The 26116-nt window shown below is 40.0% G+C and overlaps 1 protein-coding gene and 1 long non-coding RNA gene across 2 annotated transcripts; one reads left to right on the top strand and one right to left on the bottom strand.

The window, feature by feature from the left end:
- Positions 1-497: 497 nt before the first annotated feature.
- RFK (riboflavin kinase) lies at positions 498-7380 on the bottom strand. The gene is made up of 4 exons (XM_030512102.1): positions 7096-7380; positions 5338-5489; positions 3969-4071; positions 498-3380 (listed from the first exon to the last, which is right to left on the bottom strand). Exons 1-4 carry the CDS (start codon positions 7175-7177, stop codon positions 3250-3252), a joined length of 468 nt encoding a protein of 155 aa, XP_030367962.1. The 5' UTR covers positions 7178-7380; the 3' UTR covers positions 498-3249.
- A 55-nt stretch (positions 7381-7435) lies between these two features.
- Positions 7436-25425, top strand: LOC115619601. The gene is made up of 5 exons (XR_003995062.1): positions 7436-7542; positions 8030-8118; positions 22073-22429; positions 22605-22990; positions 24939-25425. It is a non-coding gene; the product is annotated as an uncharacterized LOC115619601 (long non-coding RNA).
- Positions 25426-26116: the final 691 nt, after the last annotated feature.

Raw genomic sequence — 26116 nt, 5'->3', positions numbered from 1 at the left:
CTAGGCAGAGGTTATATAAAAGGTCTACACATAAACAGTTACTGAGTGAAAGTATGAGAGGAACTTCTTTGCAAAAAAGACCAGAGCCAGAATAATGTGGTTTAAGATGCAAGTTTGACTCTCCTTCAGCAACAATAGATATATCTTTGCCCTGACCCAGCCAAAGCAGAAAACAGGACGAGAATGCAACCTCTTCAATCTGAACCCCAAAAGAAATAAGCAGTTTTTAAAAGTTTTGAAAGAAAGCATATAGACAAATCGATTCATGGGTTTCAGGCTGTGAATTCTAAAGGCTGTAGCTCCCAGAAAGTTCTGAGTAAAGCACAAAAGTCCCCAGAGCAGGGCTGGTTTTCAGACATACGAGAACGGTTGGACAACACCTCACTATTCTGTCAGTCTAGCTTTTTTGGCAGTCACCCCCACCAAGTCTTACACAAAGCTGAGACAGCTAACTTTGCTAGGCGTGGAAAAGGAAAGGAAACCTGCGACAAGAAAGATAGCTTTGTCAGTTACAGCTCCTTTATTAATGGTACAGTGAAGCAGCAACATCAACTGAAATAAACAGTTACTTGTACAGAATACAAAAATATAACCCTTCATAAGTTTAAACTGTGCTAGGAATTATGAATTAAGCTTTAGCAGTTAATATAGAACATTCTCTTAAATAACGTGGACAGGTACACTCAGCCAACTGAATACACATTTTCTCTAATCTGAAGACAAACACACAGAGCAGTTTATTAGTTCAGTGTATCCATACATCACACCTCAGCTAAGATTTGAGAGCAAAACGTAACAGTTTTTCAAGTTTTTTCCTTTACCACTGTTCTCTATTGATAGCACAGTGGTTCCACAACCAGACAGTGAACTGAATTTGACAGTAGCAGATACAGAGAAGTATTATTCAGACAACCAGCTTAAGACACCATGGTTTCCACAACAGACACATGAAATTACTGGCAAAAAAAAACAATTTTATAGAAGGCTCTGAGTGTTTAGCTACAGTACCACAATGAACAACAATCTATTTCCTAAATATATTCTCTACAATATATTCAGTTGACTAGTGTAGCATTTCTTCATTCTTTTAAAAGAAGTAGAATATAAGATTTTAGCATTATTACAATCTCAAAAATGCCTCAAATACTTGCAAAAAAAAAAATTCTCCCTTAATTTCTCCATATTAAAATGTAAAAAAAAAGTTTGCAGACTTTTTAGAAATACAGTTTCCAACACACTATATAGTAGAAGTCCGCAAGTTACGTTGTTCTCCTTTAAAAGAAAGTATATCTAGCTGCTGATAACTGCACCCCCCTCCACCTGCTTCTGCATTCTGTCTTTGTTATCAACAGCACTGGTGAACAATTCATTTCATTTAAATGAAATCAAGTTTCATCTGATAACCTACAGTGCAAACACAAGCCCTTGATTTGCTCAAGACTTCTTCACTAACAATATCCTATGATACCGGTGGAAAGTTAAAACAATATGAAGTAGGACTAACATCCTGACAGTACCTGCCACTAAGACCCAAACAGCTACCTTGTTAAAACTCTCAAACTCCAGACCGAAAAGTAGGATTTGCATAGGATAGGACAAGGAGCAAATTCATAAAACTGCACTATAGAAATTGTGCATTCGAAATTGTGCATGGTAGTTGAGACATATAACTACAGTTGAGACATATCCACAGAGCTATTTTGAATTTCAGGAAGTGTTCCAGCCACGTTACAAGCTGATGTAAAAAGATTATGAATATGACAAAGTCACTGCAGCTTACCTAGTCCCACTCACTAAGAGACAGTTTTTTCTAATTTATAAAAAAATAAATTAGAAAAATAAAATTTATAGAAAAATTTATATAAATTTTTCTGATTTATCAGGAAAAAAAAAAAGAACAGATCTGGAATCATGCATTACATACTTCAAATTACTATCAATTCTGACAATACCCCCGCCATTTATCTATCCCTAGATTTCAGAGTATGACCAGCTGCCATTACTTGTAATAAATAACCAATCCCCGCTATAGCGTTGATATATTATTCCATGAATCCCCAAAGGCTTTCTAATTGGTCAGCCAAAACCTCAGCTCTTACCTGCATTTAGTGCAGAGTTGATGAGATTTTTCTGTGCCCTACAATAATGGCAATCTTGAAGTCAGCCATTTCATTGCCAGTGTAGTGAATAACCTCAAGATTCTCCCCATTTTCTTATGACAAACGCCAGCAGCACATAAAATGTAAAGTTGCATTTCATTACCTCTTTGCCTTAAGGCCAAATGAGCAGAAATCTTGTTATACTGTTTCTGCATCTTTGTGCCTGAGCCTTTAAAGTTTAGTCATTCACTTCCCGAATTCTGCCACTCATTTCCTGAATTTTGGTGTAACACTCCCTCAGAAGTAAACTACAGGTCATGTCTTGCCCTATGTACAGTCAACTATGAAGAAGTGCATCTCAGATTCCAGTAACTCAATGAGCAACAGTGATTTCCTCCATTTCAAATAAACTTATAATAAATACCTTCAATTAAATTAACAGTTTCAACCACGACAGCTGTGTAGCATATAAAAAATAAGAACTATAGAGAATTAATCCTACTATTGTTATCTAATTATTTGCTTCCTGAACCACAGGAAATTTCTGACTCCATCAATAGCAAAAATTTTCTAACCTACTACCTGAAATCAAGATGCAAGAATGACATAGAACTGGTAAGAGGTCGGAATAACATTCTGTATGTTAAAACCAGACATTCTTCACTTAAGTGAACTATCCATACCTTGGGGTCAGAAGAGGTAATGATAAATTCTGATCATGTTCCACACGCGCTCAGATCTCTGAACAACTGGTAACTTCAGGATACACAATTTATCTCTGAGGACCTAAACCAGCCTTCCACTCCTTTTGCACCACTGGGTTAATAACAAATTAACACAAGGAAACTGAAATAATCTCCTATGTTTGGTTCCAACCTCAGTTTACCTGAATAGACATATGACAACAAAGTACCTATAAAAGCAGTGCAAATGTAAAAGCTCCATGACAGGGGAGGAAAAAAATTAAATAAAATGGAAAAAAACCAAACAAAACCAAACCAAAAAACCAAAAACCAAACACAAATAAAAGGAAAACTAACAAAAATCAACCAACCAAAAAAAAAAACCAAACCCCAAACAAACAACAACAACAACAACAAACCACGAGTGGAAAATAATAATAATTAAAAAAAAAGCAGTATGAGTTTGCTCAGTGGTTGTTCACTATTTTGCCTTCTGGCAGATGAAAGAAGTTATCTTCTTTGAGTTTAAGATGCTCTGGTAAATCTAGCTGCCGCTTCGCTTCTTCAATGTCTTCCTGAATTGCTGAAATGAGTGCCTCTGGAAAAGATAAGAACAGGCATATTTAAAAGTTGGTCTGAATTCTGAACACACAATAGCAAGTGAAATAACATGTGCTACAGAATACCAGATAACAGTCTCAGACATAGAATATAATTATTACCACAATGATTGAAAGTCAAAATTCTTTGATTTTAAAATGCCTTTCTTTTTTTTTTTTTTTTAAACATACCAGAGTTGCATTCTTCATCATTGTAAGCACTTCCCTCTCCTTGTTCCAACAGACATTTCAGCATTTCTGTTTCAATTATAATAGAGCTGCATTTTTAAAAGAAATTAACAGACTAGACTGATGCTTTTGCAACAAACCTGTGATTTAAAAATTACTCCTCAGACACATGACACAAAAATATAGTTTTTTAGTGTGAAACATTGGAAGATGTCGGAGTATGGTTTGAGGTTTTTTTAATTAAACCAACTTGTACATTTAGCTTATGAAAACATTTTACTGAAATTTCAAAGGTTAACAGATCAAACATCTCATTATGGAAAGAGAGAGTGAAGACACAGTACTTGCATGAATAAGACAAATCAGAGACTAGTTTGAGGGAGACCTGCAATACTGACCTAGGGAATCAAAGTTTTTTTCCGGTCGAATATATCCTATTATGACTATACTAAGAATTTCTCCGTAAAAGTCTTCTTTGAAGGTGTGGATAAGGTGTGTTTCCTAAAGGAAGAGAAGTAAGTCAGCATTTATGATGAACCTTGACTTTATTTCCCCCCCAAAGATGTAGCTAATAGCCCTAATTCAAATTCTTCCCAACACATACCAATAACTGGAACATTTAGTTAAGCACATACAATGCAAGAGGAAAAGGCTAGGACTTCTGCTTATGTTAGGAAGGAGAATTGTACTTTGCATGGAATTTAAGAAAAATTATTCATTTAAGAGCATTCTGATAGGAAAAAAAAAAAAAAAAAAAGGACAGACATTATTCAGGAGAAATGCTTCACCACTTCTTGGAGGTAAGATTTCCAGGCAGCAAATCACAAACAGAGCTTAATGTTTCATTCAAATAACTATTAAGATCTTTACTGAAGTGGTCGGCTTAAGCAAAGCGTTTCTAGCTCACATAGGAACAAACATCTTATGCTCAAAACGACATGCATTTCCCTCTCCAGTATACACCCACACACAGCAGATCCAGCAGAGATCTTGGATGGAAAGCTTTTCAGTACTTGCTCAGAAAAGTTTGCTGCAAAACTTAAGTATACATTTGCGCAAGACAAGCACATTCCAGAGTCTGCTTAGAATCTTAGCAGAAAGATTCATACCCAGTGTTTTAAACCATCAAAACAGAACTCTACAAGACTCAGGAAAAGCACCAACACCTGACAGCATGAAAAATACAGCTGCTGCAGTTCAGGATTTTAACTCAACTCCTCCATCCTACTATTATGTATGTACCTTTGCATATTTATTCTGTATATCAAGCCACAGCACACCTCATGTACAGATTCCATCATTTAAAAGAAGAGTTAATAGAAAATCATTACAAATTAAGATGCCTCAACATCTCATTTGAAAAGCAGACAGGTTGCAGAGAGCAACAGATTAGTATGTTCCAGCTCATGCTAGCTAGGGCTCTTGTAATCAGTAAATTCAATGCATCCACCAAGCTTATGCTTATTTAGCTACCACCACCATAATCAACCACCATTTCAGAAATAGTTGGATGTTTATTTTGGAATTATTTAAATAATGATGGAATAGAAAGAAGAAAATTACCTTTATTTACCTACAGCTGCATTCTCTCTGGCTACTGAATTTTCTTTTCAGAATACAAACATGCGATATAGATACCAAATACATTTCTAAGAGCAAACAGAATTTCTAGATCTCATTTATGGATCAAATTCTGCTTATCTTATTCAAATTCAACATCTGGTTCATTTATTGTAATAAAAATCCCACACAAAGCAAAATTCTTACCACTGATTTCTTAATATTCTTATAGAAAGGATTCCATCCTATGCTCAAAACCATTTTATGCACATCTCCATTTCCAACACAGGCCCATCCATAGTATATACCAGTAGAGATATCAGATGGAAAGCTTTCAACTACTTGTTCAGAAAAGTTAGCTGCAAAAATTTTAGAAAGTGTAAAGTGTGAGTGACTTTGTGTAAGTCAAGGACATAACAGAATCTTCAAACACATAAAAGCCAAACTCTGCCTACATACTATTTACAAGCTTAACCCTGACAATGATGATGAGAATGATGCAACAAGCCATTTTGCAAAAATCAAAACAGCATCATAAAATTCAGTCGCTGTGGTAATACCAGACTTATCACATCTGTTCTGCATACAGTATTTTAGTTACACACATTCTCTTACATGGCAATAATTAACAAACATGTAATATACCCAGTCAGAATGCATTCTGCTCTTAGGATAGCTATCACAACTTTAATATGGTGAAAGATGAGGGGGAAAAAAAATAAATTCTGTACAATAAAAAATAGCATCACAGCACTACTTACTTGTAAATAAAAAAATTACAAAATAGAATACATAGAAATAAATGACAGTATGATTTAGTCACCTATCAATTTTGTACAAGTTGCCTTTCAGAGGCATCTGTGAATTTCTGGGATTTTCTTTGAAAACTACATATCTAAAGCAAAATAAATTCCCTTCTAACTGAACCTAGCATTCTTTCAAAACTCTTATCCTAATTCTACTTCCCATGTGAGTAGATCTCTTCATGCAGGACAAGTTAATTTAGAAGAATATATCGTTACTGAGTTTTTATCAAAGCTCACAAGCAGTAACAACTTCTGCCACCTCTTCCCTGGTACCAATACACCATTTATACACAATGGAGAGAAAAATGTGAAAATATTGACAGATGTTGCCACAAATCCAGCATACCAAAATTGGTCTTATAAAGTTTCCTTGCCTGCTACTAGCGGTGCAACATGACTGTTGACTTCAGTGTCCAAGACAGGCTAAAATTCACTTAAATTACCCATATGTCTGCATTTAGACAAGTGAAACTGAGATGAGCAATAGGAAAACAAATTTATCTGTAGGCCAAGTCCACCTGCCTGTTTTTTAGCGTCTGCATTATTCCCCATGAACGTTCTTCCATATAGCTATCCCCAATGCCTACTCCCTTTCTTGTTCTTATCTGAGGTTCATGTGAACGGATATTTTCCAAGCCGCCACACCACAGCACCGTGCATGTGATCATTTATCTACATCCTGTACATCATTATGACGACTATTAGATGACTTAACGAACAAAAAACAAGAATGAAAGAAACCACTAAACAAAAGGGGGGAGGGGAGAATAGCACAACAAAGGCTACAAGACTCTTAACAGTGTAGAAGGAAAAAGAGTCAGAAAAAAGCTAACACGGATCAAGCCAAGCCTATTCACAGAAAGCGCACGCCATGCCAAAGGCGCAGTGGTGCAGGGCAGCGGGGCGTCTCCCGCGCTCAGGGACACGCCGCCGAGCTCCGCACCTCCACCCGGCCGCAGAACCGTCCGTCCCGGCACCTCCCGCTCGGGCGGCCCGGGGGGGGCACCGAGAGACGCCCGCGCCCGACGCCGGCCTCCCCGGCGGGCGCACTGCGGCCGCCCCGCGGGCCCAGGGCAAGGACCCGGTGCGGGCCGCGGCAAGCACCTCGCCAGTGGCCCTCATAAGAGGCGTCACAGTGGCCCCGCCACCCGCCGCTCACCGGTGGGGATGCCCAGCTCCTTGGAGCCCCTGCCGAAGCCCTTCACCACCTCCCCGCGGCAGAAGTACGGCAGGTGCCTCATGGCGGCCGGCGGGCGGCTGCGGCCGATGGGGCGGGCAGGCGGCGCGAGCGACAGCCGCCCGCAGCAAGCAGAGCTACGCCCTCGAGAACCGCTCCGGCCCCCGCGCGGCGCTCGCCACCGCCTCGCTCCAGGCACCGCTAAAAAGAGGGGAGGAACTAGATGGGGCGTTCCAGTTTTCAATTGATGCAACCGCCTGACAGGCACCTGCCTCCCCTCAAGAATGGACTTACCCACACCACCACGTCCACCCTATAATAGGGGGGAGGGGGGCAGACAGGGGAAGGGGGCTGCGCATGCTCCGTCTGCCGCATAACTGCGGCGTTGCGGCGTGGTGGTTCAGCCGCGGACACGGCCGGGCGGTGGAGGTCAGCTGCGCGGGGGGTCCGGGCCGCGCCGCGCCCCGCCCCAGCCTGCCCCGCCGCCAGCAGGGCGGCCCTGCCCGCGGGCTCGCTCACGGCCCGCCGTGCTTCCGTGTGCAGCGCCTGGGCCCGGCTGCGGCCTCTCCGCCCGGCTGGCGCCCTCCAGCACCCCGCGCTGGGTGTGAAACAGGGTCGTTGATAAACTGTCGTGACCCGTCCCCCGTGTCACAGGCCAGCAGGGCGATCCCGGGCCGTACGGAGGGTCGCCGCCCGCCCGCGGGCTGTGGTAGGCGAAGGGGGCGGGCGTGTCGCGGGGACAGGCCGCTGCGGGGCCGGGGCTTGCCCCGGGCAGGGAAGCTTGTGTGATGGGGGGCGGGTCAGGCCTTCTGGGCGCTCAGCTGACGGGTGTCTCCGGAGGGAGGCAGGCCGCAGTGCTGGGGGCGAGGCGTAGCCGGCTGTCTGCTGACGGGGTGTGCTTCCCTCCTGCCCGCAGGCTTCCTTAGACCCCGCTCTCTGGGAACGACGGGATCTGGCCAGTCCAGCTTCCATGCAATGAAAACCGAACAGCGTCAGCTACTATGGGTACCACATCTTACCCCTCTTACCTGAAAAAGCCGTGTCTTGCACTCTGCGCCCATCCATAGAAATCATGATCGGTTCTTCCTTGGTAACTGAGTGTGGCTTTTCTTTCAGAAAAAGTCAAATGCTTCAGAGCACAACAGACATTTGGGAAAATAGAGACTAGGTCCTTTTGTAACATAATAGGAGCAATCTGTAGTTGCTTGCTTCAAAACATTTTTATTCCCGTATGATTTGCCATCATGCTCACATTTCCTTTTCTGTCATTACTCCTGTTAGGGCAGGGATTTCCTTTGGAAAAGAACATCAAGACAGAAATGCTCATTCTGTGTTCATTCTACATACTGAAAGGAAAGTGAAGGGTAACTCAGCATTTTCCTTCCTTCACTTCCTGTTTCCAGTTGCTCTTTACGTTGTAGCTGTGTTGATAAATCTCTTTAATGTCTTTAGGTGATTAACACTTTTTCTAAGGCCCTGATCCAGCTCAAATAAATTGAGTTTGCATGAGTTCGGAATAGTATTATTAAGTGTGAAAAATGTCTATAATCTGTCTGTAGTATAGAGCAGACAGCCTGCCAGCAGACAGGCTGCTTTTATCAGTCATATATATGCCATTTGAGTTCTGGGGTCTCATTCAGCATTGCTGTGCTGCACATTAGCATATTTGTATATGAACACACACCTATAACTAGAAATACCACCAAAGTCCTTGAGATGAATTTCCGATTATTCCCCCTCTTTCTCCCAGAGCACAGCTGCTAATTTTACTAGTTCGATATAAGCTGCAAAAAATATTTCAGGACTTCTAATTGTTAGCTTTTTTTTTTTTTTTGCCTTTTTTTTTTTTCAAATGGGGAAGAGCTGTGTAAACATCAATAACTTGTGTTTAACTGCATTTCAAGTAAACAACTTCTAAAAATTGGAGCTGTCCTGAGAAACTGACTTAGATGTCATACTACAAACCACTGAATGCAACCAGTTCATGGAAGCTGTGGACACAAACTATTTTATACAAGAAGGCCAAAATTATTTTTAAAGGGATTCTGCCTCAAACTTACCCTCTTTTTTCTTTTTTCCCTCTCATCCCGATATCCCACCACTGTTTTCATGCTAACCTTTAAATTCATTGCTTCAGCTTCAATAGCTTTGACTGACTTACAGAATATGTGTAGCTGTAGCTGAGCAAGAGAGTGGTGGTACTATATATATGTAAGAAGGAAAAGTGGAAGCGAAAGACATCCTAAATGTACTGCTACTAGAGGTATATTGCGTTCTGCTGTCTCTGAGCATTGAGCAACAGAGTATGATGTCACAACGTGTTTTCAGTGGTACTTCCTAATGGCAATGTCTTGGGTGTGAAGTCCAAATCCCAAAGTTGTTATACAGTTGCTTAACTAATGACAGAGCACTAACAGTTGACAATGTAACCCCCATGGCCTTTAGAATTGTTAGTTTATTTCCCTTGAAGAGCAAGAAACAAAACATATTATATTTTCCAGAATGCATTTCCTTCTGCTAGTAATAAATTACGCATTAGGTTATAATTCGTATTTAAGGAGACATTTTTGTTCTTCCTTTTTTTGTTCTTAATGACTGCATCTTTTCAGAATCAATATTGATCTTGTGATATCCACAAGATGGCATGCAATGTCATCTTTTTCAGCATCTGTAGGTTTGGGCTTAAGGTTTACAATCTTGGTAACAAAAGACCTTGAGAAGTAGTAAGTCAAGGAAGTATTTGTTAAAGAACTACATGGTTAGGTAATTTTACGAAAGTCTAACTGATGACTTCTATTTCATTCTGTCAAGTAGTTCTCATGTTGGTAATTTTTATCAGTCATCATGGTGGGTTGCTGTGAACCCAGCTAAAACTTGAGCTGTCCTTGATACCAGCTATGGTATTCTTTTGTTTCTTCCAAAAGTGTCATCAGATTTTAGTGATAAGCATGTCTGCTAGCGTTGCCAGCCAAGAGAAGAGCAGTATCATAGTTCCTACCTGCAACGAGAAAACTCAGGCACTATTTCAGCTAGGGGAAAACTTCTGTTCCCTCTTTATGTTACTTTATCTACAGCTATGATAAAAGTGAAAAGTGTTGCAGTATTTTTCTAGTATATATATATACACCCAAAGAAACCAGAATAAAGAAAACAGAACATGTGTTATGTCACATTTGTAGGGCCTGTGTGAGGTTACCTGATTGAATATAAGCTTTGTGGACTCATCATACTAACCAATTTTTAATGCAGTGCAGAACATAGTCTGTTTGTCGTGTTTCTTAGTGAAACATATGACTTGTGTCACATCACAACCCTGTGCCAGAGTCCCTGTCCCCTGCCGTCATACTGCGGAAGGGTACATTCCTAAAAATGGCTGAAGATCAGGAATATCGTGTTTCCTCCATGTAAATAATAATCTGCTGGATACTGAGATATTCTAGGGCTGACCTATCCAAGCCAGAAATTGTGGTAATACCAAACTTGGTGAAAAATTCAGGAGTGACTCAGAGAAAAGAGTGCCATGTAATAAAACTAGTAGCACGGTAACCAGCAACTTGGAAGTTTCCATTCCCGGTGTGACAAAACTCTCCTTGATTCAAGAGTTCAATCCAAGGACACTCTGGCACACCTTACTTTTAGTGGGCTGAAGCCAGGTGATGAAATCAGTGTACAAAGATATATACAAAACATTTGCAAGAATGTCTAATAAACACACGTGCTTTGAAAGTATTTTTTTCTGTATTTTAATCTGGAATAGCAAACCAGAGAAGGGGGTTTTGAGCAGTCTGAAATTTTGTTCTATTTGAAAAGACCACTTACTTCTAAAAGAAATAACTCATATTAATGTGATGGTTACCAAGACTGTGTTAGATTACAGTGAAGCAACAAGTACTATCATAGTAAGGCATAGCTGATATTATCTACTGAACAGGTTCTGGTTATTATAGAATATTGTATCAAGTACTATTGGTATGTTACTAAACTGTGTGTGAGAGACAAAGCTTGTCTGATTACTTCAGATATTGCTGAAATATGACATAAAGGTATAGAGCTTGATGGTTTTTGAAATCTTGTATCAACATATTCAGAAATTCCCTGATCTTATTAATCACAATTTGTTTTTCTAGTGCCTTTTCTCCATGGCTTATTGAAAAATGCACAGCACTGCTTTCAACCAGCTTACCAGCTTTCCCTTATCTCTGCACAGCATTGTATTGTGCCATGTGCACAAACTTAACGGTTGGTGCTTAAAATTCTCTAAATTTCAAAACTACTGAAGAGCCCAAGCTTTTTTTTCTTTTTTCAAAGAGCCTTTAAATGCATTTTACAGCTCTCCGTGTTTGTTCATTTTCAAAAAACAGTTTAATAGGTGTCTCAGGTTAAATAACTCTGATCTAACTAGTCCTGGTTAGGCTGAATCATAACAATGGCCGTCTGAATGTCAGGTGTGTATCTCACATACTTTTTCCAGCTGACTCAGATCAAAATGTTAGTGACCAGTTTATCACATATAAAAGCAATTAAAGCCTTTGATTTAGATTTCTAATCTGCTACAAAATGATACAACACAGCCTGATTAATGGTTTGGTGCAATCTTCAGGAGAATCCTACTGACAAAGGCTTTGGTAGCAGAAGAAAAGTAGTGCAGGGCAAGGTACCTCAGGCAGCTTCCGTCTTACATGTTTGAGGGTCAGTGTTCCAAAATACTTTGTATTTCTCAACAGTCAACACAGATTGCTACCAGGAATCCCACAGCGAAATGTGGAAGAACAAGTCTGAGGATCTCAGTGAAGTAGGTTAGGAAATGTTTACTGTATTGTCATGAGTTGTGCAATGCCTTAAAAATGAATAGATGTTAGGCAACTTGAAGGTTAGCGTCAAGCTATTTCTGATCAGTATTCCTGCAGAAATGCCATGTAAGCAGTAATAATATGTTACAGGAGGTAGTAAGCTGAGATCTCTTAAGAGATCTACAAACAGTAGGATGAGCAATAGATTTTTCAGCTCATTAAATGTAACAAAACCAGAAATAACGTCATTTCAGATTTTGGTGAATCCGTATAATTTCTCTCTCTGATGAGTTAGAAAACAAAACCAAAAAATTACATACCATAACATTTTCTGACCTAGAACTTAAAATTTTCACTTTTCATGGGGAAGAATAGAAGGTAAAGGTGCTAAAAGCTTACAGAAAAGAGCGATCTTACAGAGGGAATAGCCTGTTAGCATAAGCTTAGGTGGGAATGAATATGGAGATGAACAGATATTTGATGCTTACAATACTTCGCAAGTTTGGAAACACTTTATAACAGAAAGCAAGCCAGTTTGCCAAAACTGTCTGTCTTTACTGCTAGAACTGGTTTCACAATGACATAAAGAATAAAAAACTGGACCAGTGACTGCTGGGCTTTTTCATGGTATTTAGGATATTTAAAAGTGCTGGGAAGAGCAGTACCATCTCAACACCACAAGAAACATACTGCCCCTGTGGTACATTTGCTTTTTTGTGTCCAGGAATACCCTGCATAGGCTGTCACCTCTATTCTCTTTATGGAAAGCTGAAGAGGCTTTGTTAATTTTCGAGCTACAAGGGAGAAAGCTTTTTCACCTATGCTGTAGTATCAGAGCAGAAGATGAAAATTACTGCTATCCTGACTGACATTGAAGGGAGGAATAATGAAAGAAACGGCTGCAATGTTTGTCCTTGTTATAATATTTAACAATCATTTTCTTCTTTCTTTCCCTGGGCTTGCTGTTGCAGCCTTGTTCTCACAGTAAGCAATGGCTGAGCAAACAAGAAAGATTCTGGTGAAAATTTGACATTGTTAAAAAAACCCTGGAGTTTATAATACTCCTACCATCCCCAATACGTGATGTGGGTCCCAAGCACACACAAGACATGCCTGCATTTATCACAGCACTGCCATCTGTATAAGGCAATCACTCTTTCATTTAGCAATTGTTTTTTCTGCTGCCTACTGAAGAAATAGCCCTAATCATTGCTCATGCTTGCCACTGTGTGCTGGTTTTGTCTGGGATAGTGTTAATTTACTTCATAGTAGCTGATATGGGGCTATGTTTTGGATTTGTGGTGAAAGCAGTGCTGATAACACAGGGATGTTTTAGTTACTGCTGAGCAGTGCTTACACAGCCTCAAGAGTTCTGCTCCTCACCCCACCCCACCAGTGAGTAGGCTGGGGGTGCACAAGGAGCTGGGAGGGGACACAGCCAGGACAGCCAACCCCAACTGACCAGAGGGATATCCCAGACCATATGGCATCATGCTCGGCATACAAAGCTGGGAGAAGAAGAAGGAAGGGGGAACATCTGGAGTGATGGTGTTTGTCTTCCCAAATAAGTATTATGCATGGTGGAGCCCTGCTTTCCTGGGGATGGGAAATGCACACACCTGCCCACTGATGGAAAATGGTGAATGAATTCCTTGTTTTGCTCTGCTTGTGTGCATGGCTTTTTTAGTTACCAGGTGAGGTTAAACTGTGACACACTGCAAAGAGACCCTTCTCCATGCCAACCTGTGTTTTTTTACCACATGAAATATTTGCACAACAACAAGGGAAAGTGTTAGCCATAATTTCCACTCTTGTTTTTTGGGCTACCTTCCAATTGCTGTGCATCCAACCCCAATGCTCCCACAACCAGCCTGTGTCTGACCCATCCATGCTGTGGACAGAAGAGTTACTCTGCATCAGTCTCCTGAAAGTTGCCTCACTATGCAGTTACTTACTCTTGACGGTAAACTTGGGCTGGTCCTGCCCTACCCATTGACAAGAGTCAAAACAAAGCTATGTATACAAAAGACAAGTACAAAGAAGAATCCCAGAAATAACATAAGACCAGTTTCTGATCTCATTTGTTTGGGGCTAGAGGAGGGGAATAGAATCATAGAACCATAGAATGGTTTGGGTTGGAAAGGACCTTAAAGATCATCTAGTTCCAATGCCCCTGCCACGGGCAGGGTCATCTTCCACTAGGCCAGGTTGATCAGAGCCCCGTCCAACACATCGCAGGAAAAAATTGTGACCCTACCTCAAGCAATTCCTTCAAAATTACTTTCTTCCAGTGATTACACAGCACAGACAACAGCAATACTAATTCCATAAACACAAACACTCTACCAAACCAGACAAAGCATAAAACTGCTTTCTACTAAGCATGTATGGATTTAAACAATTAAGGGCAAAATCAAGCTGCCCTTCCTCCAAACCTAGACCTTTCTCCATAGACAGGCAAATTTTTATTAGAAGCAATATTTAGAAACAATAAGCAAAAGGCTTTTATTTTTCTTCCTTAGTTCTTCCCAAGTAATATCCTACCCCAATATCAAATCAAGCACAATTCTAATATCCACTATCTAATTGCAAAAAGACACCAAATATGAAAGAATAAAAGACTTGTTCTTAGGGTCACAGCTGCTACAAACAACTGTTATTCTATCCATGTGTTTCCTGCTCTTTTTTGCAACCCATCATGCATTTAGGGTGTGCATTGTTTAATAATCACCCATATCAGTAAGATGTTAAAGAAGAAAGTAGCCCTACTGCAATACTTAGAACTGAACTGTTAAGTCAGATTCACTTCCTCATATAACTCCTTTCAACTTCTTTGAAGTGCAGAATACTTCACAATATTTTCTTTCTCCTTTCCATTTTTTTTTTTTGACTTTTTACTCAGCAGCATGCAACCTGTTGTGTTAATACCATTGCAAAAGTGGCAACGATGGATGCATATTCCAAAGACCTGTGTCCGGTAACATAGGAGATGCGAAACACAGGGCCGCAAATGAAGAGAATGTATTCTTTGACTCAAGCATGGTGTCTAGTTGGTTCTATCCTTACTTGGAAGTTTGTATTAAATAGCTTTTTGTAACTGGGATATCCACTTTTGCATCACCAGTTTGTCTCACAGGGCTTCTTCCAGCATGACGCTTGCTCTGCCTTTTCCCCCAAATGAGACCTGCTGGTTTCCAGTGAGTTCCTTGGTGGATGATGGAAACTGACTGCTGGTACTAAATACGGGAAGCTAACTCGCTATATGTGAGGTCTGACAGAGCTGCTCTTCAAGAGCTGTTGTGGGTCAGTTAGTCTTGCCCTAAGAGCAGCAAGGCTTGCGTGGTCTGAATAATGCAGCTGGTATGTTTGTAGCTAAATTAATTACATTGTGGAAGCACTGCGTGCTTCTCCCTCAGTTCTCACAGTTAAGCTGCAGCCATGACTGTTTTGCTCCCTGGGATTTATAATTAAAAATCACCTTTTCCTCCACCCTTCCCACCCAAAAAAAACCCCAATCAAAACCCCACAACCAACCAACCAACCAACCAACCAACCAAAAAAACAACCAAAAAAACCCCACCAAAAAACCCCTCGGGATTATTTTAGGATGCCTCTTCCTCCATTTATTTTCTAAAGGGTATCCTGGGCTGCAGAGGTTCAAAACAGCCCATCTAACTCAGTGCTATGTTAATATAGATATGTTCTAACCAGTTTTTCTACATTTTTAATATCACTACCTCCTGCACTTGGATTGCTCCTTTTGCTCCACACTATTTACCTTGGCAAAGAAATAGTGGAAACAGTGGAAACCTGTAATTTATGCTGCAAAACAGGTTGAGCAGAAGAGTCTGTAGAGTCTACTTTACCTTACAGAACTAATTATCCCCACAAACTCATTTTTTTTTCATAGCCATTATCAGTGTAGTATCAGGTTTAATAAAGAAATTCATGTAGTCCTTTGTTGCCTAAAAAATAAATCGGAGATTAGTACATGCTATCATGAATTTTGGAAACTTTGTACTTGAACTTGGCAACCGGAACATACTAACATGGAACAGATATTTTGAGGTATTGCAAAAGATTTACTTGTGAGTGAAAAAGGGCATCATGTTTGGGTTTGGTTTGAAGAATCTTCCACTTCTTTGACAGAAGGGAAGAAATAGTCTTTAGTTTTCAGGTTGATATTTTCTCACATGAGACAAGTGGCTTGAACAGTCATTAACTGTCTCTAGAGGTAAGAAAGAAGGTGGCACAAAAGCATCCAAACTCTTTTGTCTGATATTAGAAAACGTAAAAATAAACCTGAGCAAACTTCTTCTTTTAAGCAGAAATCAATCCATGGAAAAGAATCTGTAAACACATCTATTTTGAGCTACACATTTGCTTTCAGGCTAAACATCTAATAATTTTATACTGCCCATAGTAGGCCTGTTAACTGTAGTCCTATAGTAGGCCTGTTGAATATCTTTCTGAACCTGTTGCCTTTTGGAGGAACCTAATACCAACTGACTCAGAAATTCGATATATTCTGAAAAACCGTTCAGAAGAAGCTGTGCAAAAACACATACCACCACCAAATGTGGTTTCTAGCCTTTTCTAGCCTTTTGGTTTACTGCACTGTTCTATTCCTGGCACCTCATTCTCCACATAGCCCTTCAACAGGCAATTCTCTAAAAGGTCAAATTCAGAAACAAAGAAGCAAACAAGCAAACAAACACGCTGAGGACAATGCTCATAGATAAGGCGCAAATCCGATTTCATGGGCTGGTTGGTATCACTGTACCTAGTTTCATTTCAGTAATACATTAGCCCATGACCTTATTCATTACCACATTGCTGAGACTTGCATACGTAAGGTTCATATTCACAGTTTGTGGCCTCACCCAATTCAGTGAGAGCACTCCCTTGTGCAAGTTTTTCTCAGTGTGAACAACATTTGGTATCTTCCATTCAGTCTCACTGCAGCCAGATGGAAAATACACACAGCTGAACTTGGAAGTTCAAGGAAGATCAGTACCTCTGTTGTTCTGACCTTTCTGTGTAGGAATTTAATCAACTTCTGCATCTCCGTTTATTGTAGCTTTCTTATAGACTTTTTTCAAGGGCACAGATTAGCGAATTAATAGAGAAAAGGCTAACAAAAGACAATTGTTTACCTGAGTACTCAAAAATGCTGCCAAGTTGGTATGAACTTGTTTATGCCAGTTGGCTAGTTTTTGAGTGAATGTCAACACTATATTTAAACAAAGAGAATGTCATGGAGTTGAAGGCCCTTCCATTTCAGCACTTAAAATATCTCTGAATTAGACAATTACTTAAAGTTATCCTCTGCTTTCTGACAGGTAATTCAGCTAAATAAATCGTATCAGAGAGCTTCTCTGTCTATAGTTTTTGATAAATTCATAAAATATGTCAGATTGTGAGCACATTCACAGCAGCCTCACTTGCTCAGGAACACTTGATGGATCTCAAAGCATTTGTGACCATCTCTCAGTAAATATTAAAACACTTTAAATAATTTAAAAAAATATTTAATTCAGAAACTATAGAAAAATCTATACATCAGGTACTCTTTCTTCTTGATTTTTGCACAGCTTCAAGCTGCATTATTAGAAAGGCTTCTTTCTATTTGCTTAAGTGCAGTTTTTCAGAGTGAGATAACCTTTGTTTATTTCTCATTCCTTTTCTGGCTTGGTCCTAGAAAATAACAGGCTACAGGTTTTCTCACACAATGGCTTTTTCTCTTCAGACTATTGAAAGAACAGTGATTTTCTTGAGTGATTTTCTCTGCTGTTCCTATTTTTATTGCTACAGCATGTTGCTGTCTATTTGAATAAAGATTTTTAGCATCAAACTTGCTTATGATCTTCATGTTCCTCACTTTGGACAACTTGGGGAAGAAAGTTCTGTCTCAGATTATTGGATGATTTCTTGGTAAATTAAAACCATGTCGATTGATTTCCAGTGCTGGTTTGAACTCTTTGGGCTGAACACCATCCTAAGGTACAGAGAGCAGCCAACTGACAGATCAAACAACATTAAGAGTAAAAATAATGTCAAATAGATGGATTAAATGAAGATATTGAGCCAAGAAGCCTTTGTGCAGGTCAATGAGTCTTTTTGATGATGCAGTTCAAATCTTCATATATGGATCTTGAAGGAATTTTTTTTTTTCCAGGGTGGTAACAATCCTACTTCCTAGCAGAGCTACAGAGATGACTTTTAGGCATGTGCCAGCAAGCCAGGACACAAAAACCACATCAGAATATTTATTTATAATATTTTTCTCTCCTGAATCTTTTTACATTATAGCGCAAATATCTGAACTTGTGTTCAAGATCAATCAATCAGGCTTGTTTATATCTTTGTGTGTTTATGTATTTATTTTTACAGCTATCTTCCTTATATAGAGTTGTTTCACTGTTTCAAGAGATTACCAGCGGCATAAGATACCTCTTGAATTCTCTCAAGGAAAAAGGGGAAAAAGGTGTGGTGTTTTTCAAAAGTTTCATTCTTTTGAGGACTGAAAACCTTTTAAGAGAATGGAGCTGCTCTTCATGACTTACTACTGAGAGCAAGAAATTAAACCCTTTCTTTCTTGCAAGATTCTTGTAACTCATCATCAAGAGGTAAATGCTTCCTGCTTTTTAGTTGATTGGTTGGTTGGTTTTATATTTACCTCTGCTACAAAACACCACCACCTGTGAACACCATGTGATAAGACTGGGCTTAAGAAAAGAAAGACCAATAGAAAAAATCACAAAGAGAACCTGCAGGAATTTTGTCCCTCAGGAAGGCTCAACAGAGCTGCTGAAAACAAACACAAGAAGAAAGTTGTTTTGTTCTGGGTATTAGAGATTCCTTTAATAACTGATACAGAAGTGAAACTATATGTTTATCAGACTATATCAACACTTGGAAATATAGAGATCATAATTCCCTTAAGGAATGGAGCACTTAGTCCAGTTATGGAAAATATCAGAAAGGTACTTGGAAAGGTACTAAGTATTCTTGACCTAGAAAGCATGAAGTTTAAAAGGGATCAGGTATGAAAAGGAAACTTATGAAGTTCTTACAAAAGACCTCAATTTTATAAGCAGTCTTAAAGTGTTAGGGAGCCTCCTGATCAGCATCTATCCGTGACAGACATGAGACACTCAAAGCTAAGCAAAATGTTTACGTAGAGCCCATATTTAAACTTAGAATAATGAAAAAAAAGGAATGGCAAATTGCAGAATGTAAATTGACTAAGCTGTAATTAGGACCCCACATTTACCCTCCAGGGCGGAATAATAATGGACTACATGACCAAACCACTAACTCTTGGGAAGACAAAGAAACAAGACAGATTTGGAAACTTAAGTCTGGGGGGGGAAAAAAAAAAATCAATTGGGTGAGTTTGGAAAGGGTACTGTAAAAGGCTGTGTAAAGTGTACAAAAAAATTCATGTTGTAGTGGTATCCATCATTTTGACGAAACTGCTACATTTCCAGGAACTTCAGCCATCTGTAAAAGCCTCTAGACAAAGATTAAATTCCTAATAAAAATGAAAGTATACTCTTACTCTACTGTACACCAGTACTGGTTCTAGCAACTGTTCAATAGTCAGTTGTACCTACTAATATTTATAAACCTGTTGTGATTTATGGTAATGTGCATATGACTATGTGAGGTCTAGCTTACAGTAAAGTCACAAACAGGCAATAATTAGATCATACACCAAGGGACAATTCTTATAATAGATTCCTGTGTACTAAATATACAAGTTAAGGGCAATCTTGTGTTACAGGAATTATGCAGCCGCCACCTAGTCCACGTTAGGAATTACGTAGATGCCACCTCAGCAGGGCTTCACCCTGTGTTCCTCCTCGAAGAAGACAAGTTGCCAATCTGCTGTGTAAATAAGTGGTTTATTTATCCAACATGCAGAGCAGCTCAAGCTGGGTGCCTCAAAGGAGGAAGCCCTATTGCAGACCATGCATCCCAATTACAGGTGGATTTCCTGGCATGTATCACCCATTACCCAATGCCCAAGTCCAATCATTTAATTGTGGTCAGTAGTCTCTTGATTTCTTACTGTTTTTCCTGGTTGCTGGGCTGGCCTTCTTCCGAAGTTAGGACATTTTCTCAGAATTGTTTCCTTGGTCTTTATCTTCTTAATTCTGCTTGTTTCTGCAGGTTCCAAGGTTTCAGCTATTTTTGTGCTTGCAATATTAGCTTTATTCAAAAGTTTACCCTTGGACAGTTTTTTTTTGGTGTAAGGCTTCAAGTACTGCAGTTTCAAGTGCTAAGCAAGGCTATTAATCCTAACAATTCTCAACACTTGGAAATACACAGATTACAATTCCCTTAGGGAATGGAGCACCTAGTCCAGCAATGGAAAATATCAGTCTATAAATTTTATTCATAGCTGACATAAAAGAAAAGAACTCCCATGGGAGCACTGGAAAATGCAGTGTTCAGATCTCATACTTCTGCAGTTTCTCAGGAATCACATATAGGGTACTTCTACAGAGGTGTTGTACAGCGAGACTGGCTGCCCAGAGGGACAGAGCAGGACATTCTGTTTCCAGCAGAGCAAATTTTGGTTAAAGATAGCTTACTACTTGAAAAATTTTCAGCTGATCCCAGCTAACAGAGCAACCCTGCTATAAAAAAGGAACCCACAATAACAGATAGTGTACAGTGAAAATATAACTGGAAAAAAAAATCAGAAATAACAAAAGTACTGCCCATTTTACAAAAATTAGACAAAATGTCATAAAGAATGTAATGTGGGGAAATTATGAGTAGATGTTGAAATCTTGATGTGAGAAAGAAAGAACAGACAAGAGACTAATGCTATACATATAAGTAACATCCAAAGGAACTTTAGGATCATGGTTCTAAGCTGGCATTAATTTGTTTGGATATGCTGGGAAAAAAGTGTTGATACTGAATTCTTTTTAATTCTTATCTATGCATAGTAATACCAGACAATATAGCACAAAATCACACTCGATGTATATGTTATACCAACAAAACGCAAATAGGCTTAGCACCAGACTACCAGTTTATGCAGCAGCTAATGTCAGTTAGTGGCAAAACATTGTCATCATAAACATATTATAACTAAATCAGAGATGCTGCTCATGTGATACAGGATCACATGAGTTTAACCATTTATAGTGGAAATAGATGTTTATCTAGGAAAACATTAACACTATAGATTATAAACCAGTTTCTTGTAGAATTGTTCCTCACAGCTTGTATTGGGTTTGCATGGCAAGATTTTGGTAGTTGGGGCTACAGGAGTGGCTTCTGTGAGAAGATGCCAGAAGCTTCCTCCATGTGAAATAGCACCAATGCCAGCTGCCTCCAAGATTGACCCACTGCTGGCCAAGGCTGAGCCCATGACTGCCAAGGAGCGCCTCTGAGATAACGTATTTAACAAGGGGACAAGGTTGCTGCACAGCAGCAATTGCAGTGGGAGAGAGAGGAGTAAGAATGTGTGACAGAAACAGCTCTGCAGACACCAACGGCAGTGAAAAAGGAAGGCGGGGGAGGTGCTCTATGCACCGAAGCAGAGATTCCCCTGCAGCCCATGCTGAAACCTGTGGTGAAGCCCATGGTGAGGCAGACTGTGCCCTTGCAACCTTCGGAGGTCCATGGGACAGATACCCACCTGCAGCCCATGGAGGACCTCACACTGGAGCAGGGAGATGCCTTAAGGAGGCTGTGACCCCACAGAGTCCTGCTGGAGCAGGCTCCTGGCAGGACCTGTGGACCCACGCGGAGAGGAGCCCACACTGGACCAGGTTTAATGGTAGGACTTGTGACCCCGTGAGGGGATCCCCGTGAGGGGCCCATGCTGAAGCAGGGGAAGAGTGTGAGGAGGCCCCCCCTGCGGAGGAAGGAACAGCAGAAACGTGATGAACTGACCGCAACCCCCATTCCCTGTCCCCTTGCACTGCTGGGGGGAGGAGGTAGAGAAAATTGGGAGTAAAGTAGAGCCTGGGAAGAAGGGATGAGTGGGGGGAAGGTTTTATTTCTCATTAGCCTACTCTGATTTGGTTGGTAATAAATTAAACTAATTTTCCTGAGTCAGTCTGTTTTGCCTGTGATGGCAATTGGTGAATGATCTCTCCCTGACCTTAGGTTTTTGTTACTTTTTTCTCTCCCCTGTCCAGTTGAGGAGGGCAGCTTTGGCGGGCACCTGGCATCCAGAGGGGTCAACCTACCACACAGCTGTAACAACAGACTATCTTCAACAAAGGGAGGAAGGAGAAATGAAGCAAACTTAAGTGGAAAAGCTGGGCTACGAAATAGTCAATAGATGATGGAAAGTCAAAGGAAGGGCTTAAGCAGAGCATTGCAGATACGGAGCCTGCAATCCCATCAGAAGCCTGCACTTAAAGCACCTTAAAGCAACTGTGAGACCAGGCTCTAAAATTCATGAAATGTTTTAGAAGTGTAGAGGAGAATCAAAACAGACTCAGACATTAGTCCAGAATTTCTGGTGTATACATACTCATCTATGCCTGCAGGTATGTATGTGTTTATATTTATATACATAATATTGGTATTGCTTTATTTTTACTTTGGGAGAGGGGACTCTCTAAGACAATAAATAAATAAAATCTGGAAAATTTTTAAAGATTGAAGTTTGTCTAATTTGTTAGTGTCTTAGGAGGAACTTGACTGATTCTTCTTATGGTTAAGGGCAGGGGAGAAGTGGGGAGGCGACACACACCTGCAGGGATGGCCTCTGCAAGAAGAGGACAGGGGATGCCTCGTGCTGGACAGAGCTGCTACCAGATGGCTCCAAGATGAACCCAATGCTGACAAAAGCTGAGCTCATCAGTGACACTAGTGGCACCTCTTAGATAACATATTTAAGAAATGATAAAATATTCTGCATAGCAGCTGTGAGAGAGAGGAGTGAGAAAAACATAGGAGAAGCAGCCCTGCAGAAACACCAAGGTCAGTGGAGAAAGAGGGGGAGGAGGTGCTCCAGATGCGAACAGGATGGAATGGCAGAGAGGAGCCGTTATGGACTGAACACAACCCCCAGTCCTCATCCTCCTGCACCACTCAGGGGCAAAGAGGTAAAAGAATCAGAAAATAAGGAATGAAATTGAGCCTGGGAAGAAGTCAGAAGGTTTAGGGGGAAAGTAGTTTTAGTTTTATCTTTGTTTCTCACCATTCTACTCTATTTTTAATTGGCAGTTGGGTCTGTTCTGACCATGATGGCAATTGGTAAGCTATCTCCCTGTCTTTATTCCGACCCATGAGCTTTCCCATCTCGTCTTCTCTCTCTATCCTGTTGAGGAGGCAGAGTAAGAGAGCTCTGGGTAGGCATCTGGCAGCAAGCCAAAGTCAAACCCATCACACTGGTACAATGAGAGGTTCTTAATTTCCCAGTGTGTGTTTTACAGCTAATTTTGGCAACTCCAGCTTGCAATCTGCTCCACTCTTATTTTTGATTCTGTAATTAGAACTAACTGCCAGCATCTTGGAGGAAGCTTGTCGCAGGTGGCATAGATCATGCAATACTGACAAAGTTTATTCATATTAAACTTATTTTAAACTTATCTGAAGAATTTGCCTCCCAAAAAGTATGACAATTTTGTGTACACACAAAATTTTTGACGGTTGTGTACCACATAACTGGTACAACGAAAGAGTATTTCTAGTATTTATTACACATATCCTGAGGAAGAAAATATGACCCTCCTTATTAACTTTGGGCATAAGCCATGTTCATCTCCACAAATGAATACCCACCCATATGAGAAGACAATTTGTTCCAAAGAGAAGTATGCTATAGTGTGTTTCATATATACTTTCTTAAATAGGGTGAGGTGTCTTCCTTCTGTTAGACAACATTTTGTGCTAAAGTGCTTTTTGAAGCTGTGATCATCTTCTTCAGGCCTGTTTTTCTTTCCACACACAGTGTTTGCATTTCTGACACTCCCCCTCTGATTTATGCTGAGGCTTGGCTTTCAAGAGTTCATCTGCAAATTGAAGATCAGAATTATTTTTTCCCTACTCAGGCAGAAAGCAAGCAATGGGGAATCTAAGCAGGAACGTTAAGTTTCATAAATTTTACAACAAAGGGAAATGTTACAGTAAAGATAATACAAATTTCTGGATTGTAGCAACTCTTTCCTTGGAGAAGGATAATGTAGTAAAGGCACAGTTGCCATATTAACAAAACTTCAAGCCCTAGCAGGATTCAAAGTCTGATTAGGATTCTCTTTCTACCTGAGGTTAGGTATTAACATCTAGCACCTTCCCAATGTTCGATCTGAACTATCTCAAGAAACAAATATTGGGGTTACACTTATTAGCCACAAGAACTTAGACAAGTGATCTTTTAAAAAGGTTAGCAGAGAAGCTATTAACATAGCTTCTACAAAATGCTAGATCACTATCTGGCTTTTCAGAAAAAGGAAACTTTTACTTCCTTAAACCAGTAAAATTGAGAAGATACAGAAGAATGATCAGTAAGCATTAAACACTTCTTTGCAGCTTAAGCTTTTGACAGAGCATAAAAGTATGAAGGTCTTTAAAAATGTTCTATATTCTTTATGTTCTCCCAGAAAAAGCCTAAAAGCCTGGAGGCAGCTGTCAAATGACAAGAGATACTAGTATCAATTTAGAGCAAGCATACCTACGAGACAGATGTCCTCCTAGTGAAAATGTATTTAAGCTGTATTCTCCTGCACCATAACTATGCATGTTTAGCTTTGCGCAGAAAACTGTTCTTGAAACTTTCTCAGTTATGTTTTCTCTATACCTTGCTCTCACTGGATTGTTGGTCTTACCACAACTATCAAATATTCATGTACAGATTTCATGCAAACCAATCAAGATTTACAACAAAATCAGTTATGCACTTTAAATTTCTTGTATGTGTGACTTGCTTTTTGTTCACTTTTGTCTGTATTTTGTCTCCAAGTTCTACTTTTTCCATTTATTTAATTCCTCTATCAGTACTTCCAAAATTGTGAATGACATCTCTTTTTTCTTTTTTACTTTACTTTGTTTCAGAGTTGCCATACAGTCGTATGTCTCACTGGTCTATGACATAGCAGGAAGGGCAGCCTGTGGACCCTGACATCTTCATATTCCAGGCTCAAGGTTAGAAGAGCAAAACCGAGGTGCAAACCTACTTCATCCATTTTCTTTCAGGATCAGTTGACAAAAATCCATGAAAGGAACCATAACTCATACACAGTCCTTGAAATGTCACAAAGCTGCAAAAACAAATGATGTGTCTTTGCCAGCATGGTCAGCCAAGGATCACGACCTCTTTCATCATGTCAATCTACAAAGAACTTTGCTTTCTACCTGTTCAAAAGTTAAAGAATAATAGACTTCTGAACTTCAGCTATCTACCCAAAATAACTACTTTTAGTAATGACTTTAAATGTTGGTTTTGTTTTGTTTTTTTTTCTTTTTCTTCATTTTCCTCTCCACAGGAAGTTGTTGTTAGAGCGTTCTTTCTGTTACTGCAGCAATACACATCAAAACTCTGGTGCTTTGCTTGTTTTGATCCAACACACTTCTTCGCATCTGTAGCTGTGTAAGTAATTAAGGTGGGGGGGAATGAAAAACAGTGAAAGAAAACATCTGTTCCCACAGCTTACCCCACTCACTCTCTGAAGAACACTTTGTGTTCAGCTCTACTGTTTTACCTCTCGTACTGCAATGGCAATACTGCGATGACTTGCAGATGGTTTAGCAAGGCAACAAACACTTAAATTCATGCTACCTGTGACTTATTGTTCTAATTTACATGCAAGACCAACACAACACTGTCATCAGCTCTAACTGGGAAAAAATAAATGGGAAATCTTGCTCCCCATCCCCAAATTTCTCACACCTGTTGGAAACTTATGTTACCAACAGGGTTTACAGAGGAAAGGCCTTTTTAGTACACTGTTCTGTGCTATGGTTCAGCCCTATAAACAACAGAGACACTAGAAAGACCCCTCTTTTTTCCCCACCTGTTAGCATGTAGGTACACACTACTTCTCTACCTACTGATAAGGTCCCTATACAATGAAAACCTTCTTGGTAACATGACAATGCAAATTTGAGGTCCCGCAGTCCATTCCCAAATTAACCTGTCCGATCCAAGTGCTGACATGCTGAGGCAATTCTCTCTTCTCCTGGCAGTCTCTCCCAGTGACAGCCCTGAAACCAAATCTTCTCATTTTCTTCTT

The sequence above is a fragment of the Strigops habroptila genome, chromosome Z (genome assembly GCF_004027225.2).
Source record: "Strigops habroptila isolate Jane chromosome Z, bStrHab1.2.pri, whole genome shotgun sequence".
Taxonomy (NCBI): domain Eukaryota; kingdom Metazoa; phylum Chordata; class Aves; order Psittaciformes; family Psittacidae; genus Strigops; species Strigops habroptila.
Note: the sequence above shows the minus strand (reverse complement) of the source record. Positions and strands in the feature narration are given on the sequence as shown.